The 16,645-nt window shown below is 43.4% G+C and overlaps 1 protein-coding gene and 2 long non-coding RNA genes across 3 annotated transcripts in view; 1 reads left to right on the top strand and 2 right to left on the bottom strand.

Moving 5' to 3' along the window:
* The window catches only part of LOC141284218 (Fc receptor-like protein 5), a 39,419-nt gene extending 23,217 nt beyond the window's left edge, over positions 1-16,202 (top strand). Inside the window, exons 4-11 of the mRNA XM_073817222.1 lie at positions 499-771; positions 10,475-10,480; positions 10,557-10,688; positions 10,783-10,953; positions 11,050-11,319; positions 11,421-11,650; positions 11,810-11,868; positions 16,127-16,202. Of these exons, the coding sequence (XP_073673323.1) occupies positions 499-771; positions 10,475-10,480; positions 10,557-10,688; positions 10,783-10,953; positions 11,050-11,319; positions 11,421-11,650; positions 11,810-11,868; positions 16,127-16,202 (1,217 nt within the window). The remainder of the gene's footprint in view (positions 1-498; positions 772-10,474; positions 10,481-10,556; positions 10,689-10,782; positions 10,954-11,049; positions 11,320-11,420; positions 11,651-11,809; positions 11,869-16,126) is intronic.
* Positions 1,189-2,047, bottom strand: LOC141284221 (uncharacterized). Its single transcript, XR_012338379.1, has 2 exons — positions 1,808-2,047; positions 1,189-1,598 (listed from the first exon to the last, which is right to left on the bottom strand). It is a non-coding gene; the product is annotated as an uncharacterized lncRNA (long non-coding RNA).
* Positions 8,174-9,023, bottom strand: LOC141284222 (uncharacterized). Its single transcript, XR_012338380.1, has 2 exons — positions 8,793-9,023; positions 8,174-8,583 (listed from the first exon to the last, which is right to left on the bottom strand). It is a non-coding gene; the product is annotated as an uncharacterized lncRNA (long non-coding RNA).
* Positions 16,203-16,645: the final 443 nt, after the last annotated feature.

The following is a 16,645-nucleotide window of genomic DNA, read 5'->3' on the forward strand; positions in this document are numbered from 1 at the left end:
ACGAGAGAACGACGTTCATAAACGCCAGAATGAGCGCGTTCACGTTCACGTTCATCAGGCAGATATACAGCACGTTCAGTTCACGTTCACCCAGAATATGAACGAGTTCATGAACGATCGTTCAATGAACTCGTTCAGGCACAACACTGGTATCTTGGTAGCATTATTTTTCTCTGTTTAAATAAAGCTGTGGGTTTCATTGGCCTTTTGTTTGCCAAGAGCACCACTAACTGGTTAGAAATTTGACATTTTTAATTATTAATAATTAAACAGCAGTTTAAAGTTATGTTAACAGTTGTAAACTGTTGTACCTGCCTAATACTTCTGTGAAAGATATGTGTCTTTAACTGCTGTTATAGATGTAGGTGGTGAGGAACAGTAGGTCAGTATCTGTGCTATTAACCCAGTTTGTGGGTTTGAACTCCACCAAGGGATGTCTTAAAGTGGCATGTTTTGTATTCTATTATTTATTTATTTTTATTGTTTGTTGTTGTACAGAAAGACCAAAACCTAAAGTGACTGTTAAACCTGCTCAACATGTATTCAGAGGAGACACAGTCACTCTCAGATGTGACATAAATGGTGAAGGAGTCACTGACTGGCGCTACAGCTGGTATAAAGATGATTCAAAAAGTGTTTTTAGTGATCGACAGGAACATGCATTCAATTTGGTTACTGAGTCCGACGCTGGTAAATACTCCTGTGAAGGATCAGAGACCAAAGGATCACGCTGGTCACAAATAAGTGATGCAGTTAAACTAACAGTATCAGGTGAGTTTGATCATCACTTCATACACCGACGTTTAAAATGTTATTAATGAATGATTTGCTTATTTTCACATTATGCAGTTTTTTTCAACCAAAAAATCCTTACATGATCTCCAAACCAAGTCTCACAAAAGTTGGCTGGATAGGTTCTAGATTTAGTGACAGCATCACCTTATGGTCAGAAACAATACCAATTTATCCATCACTATCATTTAAATGTTTATTTAAGCTGCAGTATCAAAGAATCCTTCTTCATGGCCTTGTCGGTCATCTTATCTCACGCTTGTCATGTGATCAGTGAACTTGTATTGAAGACTGTATGATGCACGGATTACTATTACGATACCAATCACTTTAGAAGGCCGAATACCTAATTAATGTCCAGTGACCAAGAGGGAAGTAAAGAGCCAGAGTCATAAATTGGGATTCTCTAAATGTATTGTTCACACAATAGGAATTGTACCAATTATTCACAATTGTAATTCACACATAGAATGCACATTGGTATAAATAAACCCAAAACTGCAGGCCTGCGCAACAATAAACAATCAAATAAGAACAATTTGCACAAACAGGTTTAAAGAAAAGGAGATACTTAGATTATGCAGTGAGGCAGTTCTCAGTTCTGATAAGTCCCAATAGTTTCAGGGAAACTTGAATAAAGGGATAGTTGCAAACAGATGATTGGACTCGTTGTAATCCTCACGTGGAGATTTGAACAGGCAGATGTCCATAGATACGCGTCCTCCTCGATGTAGTCGCGTCCTGGATGTGTGAAGTGCTGACAGTACTTGTATAATTCGTGAGATTCATGAGATATGTGTGTGGTGCTATAATAAAGCAAATAAAGTGAAAATTAGGCGATCGATGTAACAGTCATTATAGCTTCACGTGGCTAAACACGGGAGTAACTACAAACATATAATATACACACACCGAATATCGTAGCCTTTCTTTCATTATTAAAGAAGTCAATAATACAAATCTGATAACAGATCAGGTCACAATACTAAGATGAATAAGAATAAACAACACTTACAATCCTTAATGACGCACACGAAACTCTCAACAGGCAATCCCAACGAACTCTGAAGCAATCTCACAGCATTAGTCGACCATCCGCATTGAAAATCTAAGTCCGCTTGCGATCTGTATGCTTATGACAAATCCCCCGCTCATAATCTTCAATTAAACTCACTTCGATACTTTATAACAGCCATTGCACGTTATCTTTGCTTTTTTACCTCTGCTGCATCTGATCGTTTGTTAATTTCTCTGAACTCGTGAGACTCTCCGTAACCACGCCTACTAGGCTGATGCAATAACTATAATAAACCGAATGCACTAGAACTATTATAATGAAACAAATTAAAGTAAGCATGGCCTTTTGCACAGCCGCCCCCAAATTTGGTATGCAAATTTGCCAGTTGTATGCTCAACTCTCTGTGTCTGGGGGCAACAATGGTAGTGCGATCAACTTAGCTACTGGTCTAGTGTATGTATGATCTTTCACTTTGACCACTGCTGTTCTGATTCTTCCATCTGAACTCGGAATGACAGAAGAGACAGTGCCTACTTTCCAGAGTGTTCTCGGAAGCTGGTCATCAACAATGAGTACAACAGTACCGATTGTAATGTTCTCCTTTTCACGGTACCATTTCTGCCGTGACTGCAAAGTGGGCAAGAAATCACGGACAAAATGTTTCCAAAAGTGATCGCTTAGAACCTGACTATGTCTCCATCTTTTTCTACTGAGTAGCTCAGCATCTGGGTAGATGACCTGAGGTAAGGAGGAGTCAAGCCGCCCCATCAACAAGGAATTTGGCGTTACAGGATCTGGGTCTGCCACATCACTTGAGACATATCCCAAGGGTCGAGAATTAAGCATGTTCTCCACTTCGATCAAGATGGTTCTCAATACCTCCTCAGTAACAGTTTGAGCACCTAAAGTGGTACGTAAGGCGGACTTCACGGATCTCACCTCTCTTTCCCAAGATCCGCCGAAATGAGGCGCACTGGGAGGATTAAACCGGAATCTGATTTGTTCCTTTGCCAGTTGCTCTCTAAGGCCAGGCTGAAGTTGATGGAAAGTGTCTTCCAGCTCTTTGCTTCCACCTTTAAAATTTGTTCCTTGATCGGAAAGGAGCTCATAGGGTTTCCCTCTCCGGGCGATAAACCGCCTGAGAGACAGCAGGAATGAATCTCCATCCATGTGATCCAGCAAGTCAAGATGTACAGCTCGAGTTGTGAGGCATTTATATACTATACCCCACCTCTTCTCCGTGCGGCGGCCAACCTTCACTACCAGTGGTCCAAAGCAGTCTACTCCCGTAGAATAAAAGGGAGGTCGGAAAAGCCGCAGGTTCGATGGAGGTAAGTCTGACATCTTTGGAATCATTGGTTTGCCTCTCCACTTTCTACAGTCGAGACAATTGTGCTGATGCTTCTTTATCGCTTCTCTTCCCCGTAAAATCCAGAATCTGCGCCTCAGCTCGGCATACACTCTTCCAGCTCCTGGATGGTGTAGTTGGGCATCGTAATGCTTAATTAAGAGCTTCACTACTGGATTGGTCGGAGATAGGACTATAGGATGTAGGACATCATCACTCAAGTTATCGCACCTACGAAGTCGTCCTCCTACTCTTATTAAATCCAATTTTCTGTCATACTCAGGAGCAAGCTTAATAAGTCGGCTGTGAATAGGAATGTCTTTCCCTCCCTTGAGCGAAGCGAATTCTTCGGGAAAGTCCTGCTTCTGACATTGTCTCAGGATTGTCAACTCGGCTTTCTCATAATCATCTGCACTTGGCGAATCTGTTCTATCGGCCGCCCCATCGAGGGATCGCACTGTAGACTCTAGGAATTCACGATAGCTATTGAATTGAAGGGGATCAGGTACGACAATTTCAGTTTCACTTAATGATCCGCAAAATGTGGATTTCTTGAGCTCTTCAGGAGCTTCATCAGCAACTTGACCTTCTGGTGTCTTCGGCCAACAGCTACTAGACTGCATCAAGAAGGCGGGACCTCCTTTCCATCGCGTGTCTCCAGCTAGCTGAGCCAATGACAATCCACGCGTGATATCATCGGCAGGATTGGATGCAGAGTCAATATAACGCCACGATCCAGGGTCAGACAATTCCTGAATTTCAGTGACTCTGACTCCTACAAACACCCTGTACCTGCAAGAATCAGAATGCAACCAAGCAAGAACTGTGGTCGAGTCAGACCAATACACAAATTGATGGATATCCAGAGTCAGTTCTTTCTTTAAGACATCTCCTAGCTGCGCTCCTGTTAATGCAGCACAGAGCTCCAAACGAGCAATGGAGATCTGTTTCCTTGGAGCAACTCTTGACCTTGCAGCTACAAAGGCTATCTGAGTATTACCCTGATCGTCTTCAGAACACAGGTATGCTACCGAACCGTAAGCTCTTTCGGAAGCATCACAAAACACATGGATACTTCGAGTCTTGACAGGGTGCTGCAAGCTGGAACTGTAGCATCTTGGCAGACAAATCTGCGACAATTGTGGAAGCTCGCTCTCCCATTGTTGCCAACTGGCTAGCAAATTCGCCGGTAGATTGGGATCATCCCATTCTCGTCTTTTGTCCCACAACAACTGAACAATGATTTTCGCTCTTGTTGTATACGGAATGAGATACCCAAAGGGATCGTAAAGCTTGGCTAAGGTGCGATAGATCTTTCGCATGGTGACGTGACCCTCCTCTTTTTGGTAGGGTTTGTACACCAAGGTGTCGGATCCACATTGCCATTTCAATCCGAGGGCGTTCTCCTGAGGGTTGACTGTTTCTTGAGTGAGCCAAATTTCACCACTGTTAGACTTTAACTCAGCAGGAAAGTGGTGAATAACTTCAGTGATGTTACTGGCCCACTGACGCAACTCAAATCCACCCTCCATAAGATGAGATTGCAGCCTGTTAACCAGCTTTGTAGCTTGAGCTTTAGTTGGGACACTCTTCAGACAATTGTCTACATAGAAGCTGCGCTCGACTGTTTGTCGTACTTCATCTGTAACCTCAAGATTCCTTTGTGCATGAACCTGCAGTGCGTAAGTAGCACAACAGGGGCTACACGTAGTACCAAATGGTAAAACTTCCCACTGGTACACTACTGCTGGTTCATCTATTTTCCCATGACGCCAAAGAAATCGGAGAAAGGGTTTGTCTTCATCAAGGAGGCGGACTTGATGAAACATGCCCTTCACGTCACTGCAAAAGGCCACGGGATATTCTCTAAACCGGATGAGAACTCCCAAAAGACTTGAGCCTAAGGTAGGGCCTGGCAAAAGATGCTCATTCAGGGATTGACCCTGATACTCGAAAGAGCAGTTGAACACGATACGGTCCTTGTGGTTGTGGTGAACCATATGATGTGGTATGTACCACGATCTGGAACTCAAATCACTCTCTGCTGTTGTCAATGGAGTGACATAACCGGCTTGCAGCAGTTTCTGAATCTCTGACTCATAAGATGCAGCTCTCTTAGGATCTTTCGCTAGTCTGTGTTCTGTACTGCGTAATAGGGCCATTACTGCTTCTTTGGGGGCATTCAAGGGAGGAAGTGTCTCTTTCCAGAGTAGGGGCGTGGCGTACCGCTTTACACCATGCGCATCAATCCTGATGGTCTTCTCTTCTAGGATACGTATAGCCTCAGCATCTAGTCGTGAGCGACTGACCACCTTTTCAGATCGATAAGGAAGGGTATCGAGCTGCCAAAGCTTTTCAACCTGTCCGAACAGCTCAGCCTCCGGAGAAGTACAAGAGATGAAGAGACATTCCTGAGGCTGCAAGTGAGGCTTTAGAAGCCTCGATGGACCTTGTAAAGTCCATCCAAGCTTTGTGTGAACCGCTGCTGGGCCTCCAGGGGGTCCCAATCTGACAGGCTCCACAGGCGTAATCAAGTGTGGATAGTCGGATCCAATAAGTATCAAGGGCTGTGCTTTATGGATGTCATGTAAAGGTAAATCTTGAAGATGGCGGTATCTCTGTTGTAAGTCTGAGATAGGATAAGTATGCTCTACCAGATTTAGCTCTTTAGCTGTGAATGCACCCTTAATCTGGTACAATCTGTCAGGGTATGAGACAGAAGCAATGGAGAATGATACAGATCGTCCATGAATGGTGTGCACCTCCTGTCTTACTGTGCGAAGGGCGAGATCCTCAATTTCACCTTGAAGCCCCAGACGTTGAGCGGCTTCATTCAACAAGATAGTTCGCTCAGATCCATCGTCTAGCACAGCAAAGGTTTCTACCGACTTATCACCATTCTGAAGAATGACTCGACTTAATTTAAGCAGCACTTGTTTGCTACTTGTGGGCCGATCCAAGTACAAGGTCTGAGATGCAGGGCTAACCGTTGTTGTGGTTCTCTCTGACGTCTTAACGTTGCTTTTATTCTGTGTATCTGAGCTGGCATTAACATCATGCAGAACATCAAGATGCCTTCTCTCACATCTTTTGCACTTTGCTTTCAGTGTGCACTTGGAAGCCGAATGCTCCCGTGCACAGCGCCAACATCTGTTGCCTGCCCTGATCCAACTTTCAATCTGCTCCTTATTTAAGAGTTTAAAGTTGGAGCACTGATTCATGTAGTGCTGAACTGTGTCACAGAATGGACAATACTTCTTTGGCTTCTCCTGTGCCCTTTCTGAGTCTGCATGTCCAGCCTTTGGATACTCTACTGATCCTACTTTCTGCTCTCTGCCATGAAGAACAGTAGTCATTTTCCGAGGCACAAAGCCAGTTCTCTTGTCTTTGCGAACACTGTGCTTATCATGATCGTGATAAGTGCTGTACTGGATTCCTTCTACCTGCACTCGAACCTCATATTCCAGCCAGTCTGCGAAATCTAACAGTGTTGGGATAGGAGTCTGAAGAGGATTAATGAATCTCTTAAAATTAGCTCTTAGGTCATGTGGCAACTTAGCTAAGAGACGAGAAACATGTGAGCCACACTTCAGTTCAGTCCAACCTGGGCTCCCTAACTGATTTAACATTCCAACCAGCGCTCGGACACGAAGAGCAAATCCCTTGAAAGACCTCACATCCCCACTCCTGATATTGGGCCCATCCAAAAGGTTAGTAATTCTTTGCAATGCCAACTGATGTGGCTGCCCATACATATCAGTGAGTGCTCTCATTGTATCACTGAATGGAGAACGACTGTGACTATAGGAGTCAGCGACCAGCAAGGCATCTTCCAACTTAAGATGATCCAAAAGTATTTGGAACTTAAATGACTCGGAAGCATCCTCAGGAAGAACATTGTCTAGTGCAAGCTTAAGCCGAGTGAATTCTCTGGGATCATCATGACTGAAATCAGGGATTGTAGGAGTGGGCCCTCGATATTGCATCGGCTGAGAATGTAAAGGGCGATAACTCTCAGAATGACCCAGTGAATAGTAAGAACGATCAGGTGTTCGAAACTGTCCATTATCTCGACCGTACACTTGCCTCCAATCACCTGAAGAACGAGCAAAGCGATCGATCAAAGCATCCTCTTGTAAGGAACGCACTCTGTCGTTTGAGTGGCGATAGTAAGGATCTGTTGTAGGTGGATAAGAAACATCATGAGACGGCATACCGGGCCGCAACAAAGAAGCATCATCTGTATGACGATGAGAGAGATCAGACGCACCATGTGCTCGTAAAGGAACATCAGTATCGTAGTCAAGAACATGCTGTGGAATGTCCTTCTTGCTATCATGAGGGGAGGTATATGAAGGAGTTGACATACCTGAACTAGGCTGACTATTGTTCCACCTGCCTACTTTCTTTAGACTGTCGGTCAGTTCCTCAATGAGATCTTGTTCGCGACCATGAGCTGCAAGGAGGGATTCATCTCTAGGTGGCACCAAAGGAGTATGTTCCGTCCGGCTAGGATTTCCTTCATCCTGATATGACGCCTGCATACTAGTAGACTTTGGTGTAGATGACACCCCAGCTCTTTCAGCCAAAAGCTGCTGTACAGATCCTGAAGCCTGAGAAGCTAGCACAGGAGAGTTAGCAATTATATCAGAGAGGCGTTGCATGTCTTGTCTCATTTTCCTATTTTCCTCCCTCATTTCCTGAATACAAGCACGCATATCAGACTGCTCATCTTCAAACGTTAGCTGTTTTCGTGGATAACTAACTTCATAGTCATGCAAATGCAATGGCTGTCTAGTTGTTCTACGCGGGCGGACAGTATCTGGCTTTAACACCTCCTCTCTAGGTCTGGACATCATAGCTAAAGTGGTTAAAGATCCGGCTCGAAGGACCATAAAATGTATTGAAGACTGTATGATGCACGGATTACTATTACGATACCAATCACTTTAGAAGGCCGAATACCTAATTAATGTCCAGTGACCAAGAGGGAAGTAAAGAGCCAGAGTCATAAATTGGGATTCTCTAAATGTATTGTTCACACAATAGGAATTGTACCAATTATTCACAATTGTAATTCACACATAGAATGCACATTGGTATAAATAAACCCAAAACTGCAGGCCTGCGCAACAATAAACAATCAAATAAGAACAATTTGCACAAACAGGTTTAAAGAAAAGGAGATACTTAGATTATGCAGTGAGGCAGTTCTCAGTTCTGATAAGTCCCAATAGTTTCAGGGAAACTTGAATAAAGGGATAGTTGCAAACAGATGATTGGACTCGTTGTAATCCTCACGTGGAGATTTGAACAGGCAGATGTCCATAGATACGCGTCCTCCTCGATGTAGTCGCGTCCTGGATGTGTGAAGTGCTGACAGTACTTGTATAATTCGTGAGATTCATGAGATATGTGTGTGGTGCTATAATAAAGCAAATAAAGTGAAAATTAGGCGATCGATGTAACAGTCATTATAGCTTCACGTGGCTAAACACGGGAGTAACTACAAACATATAATATACACACACCGAATATCGTAGCCTTTCTTTCATTATTAAAGAAGTCAATAATACAAATCTGATAACAGATCAGGTCACAATACTAAGATGAATAAGAATAAACAACACTTACAATCCTTAATGACGCACACGAAACTCTCAACAGGCAATCCCAACGAACTCTGAAGCAATCTCACAGCATTAGTCGACCATCCGCATTGAAAATCTAAGTCCGCTTGCGATCTGTATGCTTATGACAAATCCCCCGCTCATAATCTTCAATTAAACTCACTTCGATACTTTATAACAGCCATTGCACGTTATCTTTGCTTTTTTACCTCTGCTGCATCTGATCGTTTGTTAATTTCTCTGAACTCGTGAGACTCTCCGTAACCACGCCTACTAGGCTGATGCAATAACTATAATAAACCGAATGCACTAGAACTATTATAATGAAACAAATTAAAGTAAGCATGGCCTTTTGCACAGAACTCTAATTCCTGCTGCACTGTGTGCAACTCTGCAGCTTGTGCTGGATGAGCAGAGCAGACACTTTCAGTTTAGAATTGAAGTGACCGTTATTCAAGCCCATCAAACCCACATCTCCAAAATATCCACATCTACCTCTGCTCAAACTGTTTTTCCTTCTGTCCAGCCCTCATTTGCTCAGCTTTGCTAATACGTCACCAATAACTGTTCATTTCCATCTTCCTCCTGCTTTCTTTCCAGCAATTTCTGGAGCTGGAGCAGTAAATTTACTCCACTGCCTCAGTAGTGATCTTCAATATTATATCTCTGAATTATTTGCAGTTGGTTGCTGTCCTCAATAAGCCTTTTTAGGAGGTTCTAACATGGAACTTGAGCCAAGCCTCGGGTTTGAGCCTCCTTCAGGGACAGCAAGCCAAGTTTGTTTGCCATTATCTAGCAGAACTGAATGTGCAGGCAAACTCGTGAATTGAATGGTGTGTCTCTTTGACTGCTGGTTTAGATGTAAACTATGTGATACAATGGAATGAGCTCCAAGCTCTAAGTTTGTGTCTTTTTATTGTGTTTAATGAGAATGTTAAGCTGGCTTGTTCTTGTAATTGCTACTTTAAGCTTTATTTCTTGCATTGTCTGTGAAATTAATATACTGCAAGTCTAAATAGTGTTTTATGTTCTGTTTAGGTGTGATCTGAGTGCATGCATGTTCTGTTCTTGTCTTATGGATTCTTTTTGTGTAGGTTTTAAGGGGTGGGTGTTCTTTTGCTTAGCAAGCCTGTGCATTTAGGTTAGGGGTGGTCTGGGGAGAAAGTGCCAGAAGTTTTCAGTTTTAGATAAAAAAAACCTGGAGCATCAGCTATGTGGGTGCCGACAATAATAAAAAGCCTCAAAACAGTCACGTCATTTACCAGAGAACTGCTGAAAACTTTTATAACTTATAATCCAACACTGAAGAAGTACTATAGGGAACAACATTTCTGTCTAACGGATTTGTTTTACAATCAATTAACTGGGTTCATACAATAAAAACAGCACTTTTTTTTTTTATTGTGAATTGTTGTCATTGTACAGAAAGACCAAATTCCAAAGTGACCATTAAACCTGCTCAACATGTATTCAGAGGAGACACAGTCACTCTCAGATGTGACATAAATGGTGAAGGAGTCACTAACTGGCGCTACTACTGGTATAAAGATGATTCAGAAAGTGCTTTCAGTGTTCGACAGAAACACACATTCAGTTCTGTTGCTGAGTCTGACGCAGGTAAATACACCTGTGATGGATTTAAAAGATCACGCAGGTCACAAATGAGTGATGCAGTTACACTGACAGTATCAGGTGAGTTTTATCATCTTTTCATACACACACAAACACACATTTAACATATTATTAATGAGTGATTTCTCTATTTCAGCTCCCACAACAGTTTTAAGAGTTTCTCCACAGAATTGGTTGACTGAAGGAGATCCAGTGACTCTGATCTGTGAGGTTTACAGCTTCTCTACAGGCTGGACATTCAGCTGGTTCACTTTAACTGTCTCACCAGGTAAGTTGTAATGTGCTTCATGTGGTCTAAATAAGCTGATTTTATTTAAGTCCAAAATACAGTTTAATATTAAATACATTGTCTTGTTTCCCAGAGAACAGTCATCAGTATAATCTGCTCTCAGACAGCAGCAGAGGAGCAGGAGGAAACTACACTGTCAGTTCTGCTGCTTTAAATCACACAGGAGATTATGCGTGCAGAGCAGAGAGAGAGAACCCAGCCTTTACAACACAGTACAGCAACACACAGCCACTATGGGTCACTGGTGAGGTCAAACAGAACTTAAACGATTGGTTCATATTTAATAAAGAGAGTTCCCATGCTCAAATCTGAAACTCTAAAGCTGTAATTGTCATCTCAGGTGTTTCTCCTCCAGTCTCTCTGATCGTCAGTCCCAATAGAACTCAACACTTCACATCTGTCTCTCTCACTCTGAGCTGTGAGGACCAGAGTAATTCTACTGTATGGAGAGTAAGAAGATACACAGACAGTGAACAGCTAAAAGATTGTTCATCATTACGTCGAGGATCTACATGTACAATCAGCTCCACCAACACATCAGACACTGGAGTGTACTGGTGTGAGTCTGAATCTGGAGGGAAATATTATCCTGTTAATATCACTGTACACTGTGAGTCTGTGTTTCTGTATTATTCATTTGTTTAAATTATCATATTGTTTATATAATTATACTGTTTATGAAATCAGTGTATGTTTGCTCTGTTTCTGTAGCTGGAGTGATTCTGGAGAGTCCTGTTCATCCTGTGACTGAAGGAGATAATCTGATTCTACACTGTTTATATCAATATACAACCTCACCAAACCTCAGAGCTGATTTCTATAAAGATGGATCACTCATCCAGAATCAAACCACAGAGATGGCCCTCATTACTGTCTCAAAGTCACATGATGGTTTCTACTACTGCAAACACCCAGAGAGAGGAGAGTCACCCAAGAGCTGGATCTCAGTCAGAGGTGAGACTAAGAACTATAAACACTATTGAGACATTTCTGTCCCCTTTACAGCACTAATCTAAATGTAAAAAATATATCTCAGCTTCTGCAGACTCAAGAACGTATGCTGTCAAACTCATGATAATTGGAGTGATGGCAGGACTGACTGTCACATTTTTGATCATTGTCTTCTTGATCCTGCTGTGGCGCCACAGAAACAACGAAGGTTAAATTAATTTGCCCAAATTATTTTACTTAGTGCGAAAAACATTTAAAGGGGTCATCGGATGCACATTTTCCACAAGTTCATATGATTCTTTAGGGTATTAATGAAAAGTCTATAATATACTTTGCTTAAAAATTCTCAATAGTATTGTAATAAAACACCCTATTACCTTGTCAAAATCAGCTCTGCAAAAAATCACCCCGCCCCTTTCTGATTTGGGATTATGAGCCATAATGTTTACTTTAGCCACATTTAAAACTTGCCAACAAGCACATTATTAAGAAAGGCCGTTTGCAAAGATGCATAAAAAACATCTTGGATTACGTATGTAACAATGAATCCCTGAGAGGGAATGAGACACTGCTTCCTCAAAAGGGCGCTTTGGGGAACATCATCTTGGTGACCCGTGTCTGAAACTTATTTTTACAAAAACTCCAAGTATTGGCCGGCAACAGCATATGACGTCACTGCCGGCACGACTCGTCACAGCCGGTGCGTCATTGCCGATGCGACCGCAAGCATGGTTACATACGCAACCTGAGATGTTCCCTTTCAAGGGAATATCGCACTGCGTCCTTTAGAGGGCGCTTTGGGGAACGGTATACCCACGCTGCCATGCTGAGAGGAGTGCAGGCTAAATGTAAGGGCGAGCACTAAGTACCAGCTCTCCTCACCATTCAAGGTGAAGGAGCTGCCCCAATGACGTCTTGGTGGCTTTCAATGACTTGATCCATTAGGCTCAAGTCTAAGGTATCTGAGCCTGAGTAGACTTACCTGAAAGGTTAAGTTACTCAAAGCTTGACCTAAAGGCAGGGCTCAGGATAGAATAAGAAAGTAATTCCTTAAAGGGATGTAGTCAGACCCTTGCTCGTAACTAGGGGTTGCTACAGACCTGTGTAACCTCAGTCAGTAGCTGGTCATGTAGGCTATTGGATCTCCGATAGAAGCGAGAGTTGCCCAAGGATCCGGGGCCTAACATCTCAAAAAAGGGTCCGAAGCAGAACACGTGATCCCCACCATACAGAATTTGAAGAAGAACACAGGAAACTAGTGTACGTTCTTACCACAACATGGATTTATAGGACATGCCCACATTTAAACGCCGTTTAAGAAGGAGACTCTGAGCGCAAAGAACAAATCCCCCTCTTGAGGGAGGTTCTAAGTCTTCAGGGAGCAGGCCCATGCTCAAGGTGACCCTCCGGTTAGGGGAGCACGTAATGCTCTAGTAGAGCACCGCCAGGGTGGAACGCCTTGAAGCAACGAGATCTAACCTCGGAGAATGCTTGACAGGGGACAGCATGCTCAAGGGAGACCTTCAATCTTGAGGGGAGCAGGTAGGCTGAAGAAAAAGGTCCACCAGAGGCTACAACCTGGTAAATGTCAGAGCCATAGGGCACAAAAGACGTACCCTTGAACCAATGAGGTATTGTGCGATCCTTCCAGGAGTGCAAAGACCCCTGGTATGGGGATCTTGGGATATGCAAAGTCAGAGAAAAATCACAGGGGCAGAAAGAGGCTAGGCTGCTTGTCATATGGAGCTCCAGAAGACTAAGAGGTCTGTACAACTTCCACACAGCCTGTGTGGCAGAAGGTGAACACATCGGGTGGTAGCAATTGGCCAACTAATCCGATGAGACCATTAGAGCTCAGACAAATACTAGCAGCTGCAGGGTAGATACTTAACTCTCACATGGAGAGGAAGTCTATCCATTCTGCCCAAGGGCGGTGTACTTAGCAACCCTGCTTTGACAGGGGAAGCGCACCAACGGGGTGGAGCACCACAGGGTCATCCAATATTAAATGACAATACATAGGCAGAGAGAGAGAGGCCTGAAGGCCTAGGCTGTTGTCTTATGAAGCTCCAATAGACCAAAAAGGTCAGGGCAACTCCCGCACAGGCTAGCCTGATGGAAGTTGAAACACATCGGGTGGCAGTAAGCAGCCAAATAATCCGATGAGGTTGGGAGCTCAGACGAATGCTATCAGCTGATGGGTAGATACCTAGTTTCTCACGTAGAAGGAAAGGTTTATCCACCCAGCCCAAGGATGGTGTGCTTAACGATCCCGCCTCGGTAAGGAAAGCACTACTAGTGATGTATAGCACTATCAGGCTCATCTGACGTTAGAGACATAGCAAGGGCTGAAGAAGGTCACAGACCTGGGCTGCTGAAGGTAGGAGCCCCCGAGGTTCAGAGCCTAGATACCCAAAAGGGTAAGACAACCTCTGTATATACCAAAGAAATGGCAGGAAGCTCATCAGGCGGCAGCAAGCAGCCGGCAAGTCCAATAGGGTCCTGAAGGATCGATCATCAGCCATAGGGTAGGAGTCTAGCCCTCTGTGGAGGGAAGAACCTACCCAAACAGCATCAGCAAGAAGCTGAGAAATGTTACTCCTCAGTGTCAACATTCAAGAAGTTTTCGCAAAACCCTTCACAATGAAGCCCACTCCACAGAGGAGGATTACAAGTTTTATAAACTTAGTACAACAAACAGATCCCAAATAACAGCCAATAGCTAGACATGAAGTACATGGATCATACTCACGCATTCCACGCCTGACTCCAGTTAGCCCAGGAAAGCCCTCCTGTGATGCTGCCCAGACCACCATAGTGGGCCATCTACTTATAACCCTAGCAGGGGAGATAGCACTGTCTAGGCAGGGCTCAGGGAGGCCACTGCTTAAAAACCCGAAAAAGGGGAGCAGTCACTGAGCCAGTACATAGACATCCTCAGATATCTATGTGTGTAGGAAGTGCTACCAGAGGTAGAACTGACTAAAAGCATTCAGACACAAAGAGAAGGAGGAAGGGGAAAGTTAACACACAGCTAGCCTCAGATAGCTGTAGTTAAATAAGTCCATCCCGCCATAACCATGGCTGAACTATAGCCACCCTCAGATGGCTATATTAAGTAGGGCCCCTTTTTGTAGATAGTTAACTCTCAATCGCAACGCGCAGCATATATTCAGCTTTCGCGGGAGCTAAACATGCTCTGCCCACTTGTTCCACATTCCCCTGGGAACGAGAAAAGAATCGCCACGGATGCATTGTTAATGCCACGAGAGGCGAATACACTCATGCAAGATCGGGAAACAGTGAAGACTCACCTCCCTCCTTGAGTCGCTGGACGCGCTGCTATTCACCACACACACATAGCCCGCGAGCTTGTGAAAGCGGTTATTATAGCGTGCCTCTCGTAAGAAACAAGCAATGAATGCAAAGACTGTATTCCACTCCCTCGAGAGCTGATCTTGCTTATTCCTCACCATACACACACAGCTTGTGAGCCGTATGAAAGCTGCCAAATATCCGAGCGTTTACGCTCGTGCCAAAACTTTCTCGGAAGCTGAAAGTGCTTGCTCTTTACCACACACGTCATAAGCGATTACGGTGAAATAATTTCATGCACTCAGACAAAGAGTCAATGAAGACGAAGAGGAGGATGATGTGTTGGTCCAGCACAGGTTCATACTATGCGGTCGCATCGGCAATGAAGCACTGGCTGCGACAAGTTGCACCGGCAGTGACGTCATAGGCTGTCACCGGCCAATACTTGTAGTTTTTGTATAATTAGCTTCAGACACGGGTCACCAAGACGATGTTCCCCAAAGCGCCCTCTAGAGAACGCAGTGCAATGTTCCCTTGAAAGGGAACCCTTATACTCACTTTTGCTGTGGGTGAAGCTGCATTAGGAATGATTCGCATGAACTAGATGCATGTAGATCGGGATCAGTGTTTTCCTCTTTAAAAACGAAAATAACATGATCCTCTGCGTCTTCAGCAGCTCAGATGTCGGGAGTAAATGACTACTGCTATGATCCAAGAACAGAGCACCTCAATCGCTCAATCAGAGACATTCTTGTCTTCCCCTGACCTGAGTCACACAATGGCGCTCGGAGTCGGACTGTTTCAGCTCGGTTAGGGCAGGTCTGAGGTAAGGCGCTCATGTCGATCAACTATCATGGGAGCAGCCTCACACCGACAAGAAGCTAAGAATGACCTGATTTTAAAAAGGGGATATTACTTTTAAAGATTAAAAAAATACCACTGGATGGATTTTTATCATTGTAGGGTGGTTGTGTACACTAACTGCCAACACACAATAATGTTCAAGCAATGTAAAAGTGAGTTTTGCATCCGATGACCCCTTTTGAAAATTGATTGAATATAAAAAAGCTTTTTCTGGATTGGTGGAAGGTTCCTTTAAAGTTAAAGTTTATTCCTGGATCCACAAATGCTAACAGTTTGTTTTCACGTAGATGGAAGATCTCAGTCTCCCTCTGCTGTCAGTCAACAGCAGAACAACAGCCAGACATCAGACCAGAACAAGAGTGAAGCAGGAAACAGGACACTGCTGTCTGGTCAGTCTTTACACATTACCCATAAAATAAAATCCACTAAATTTTTACAAGCTCAGTTGGAAGACACTTAGATATAACGTGTAACTAGCAGAAATATTTCTAATACATTTAAAATACACATTATATTAAATAAATGTATTACAGGAACTGCTCATATTTATGAATCTGTTGATACAACTATTAATAATGACGAGAACAGTACTTTATTTCTAGAGAAATTGGAAATCAAATCTATCTTTATCACTGTGATATTTGCAGAGCAAACCAAGTGTCTTTTTCCTCATTGTAGACAGTGTAAGTGGGTCTACTGAACACATATATGATGAGATTGAACTGAAATCTACAAAGAAACTGAAGAAAGAGAAAGTAAACAAAGGTAACCTAAAACAAAAGCTCTTATGATTTTATGATCATAGC

This window comes from Garra rufa, chromosome 14 (genome assembly GCF_049309525.1).
Source record: "Garra rufa chromosome 14, GarRuf1.0, whole genome shotgun sequence".
In the NCBI taxonomy this organism is placed as follows: Eukaryota; Metazoa; Chordata; class Actinopteri; order Cypriniformes; family Cyprinidae; genus Garra; species Garra rufa.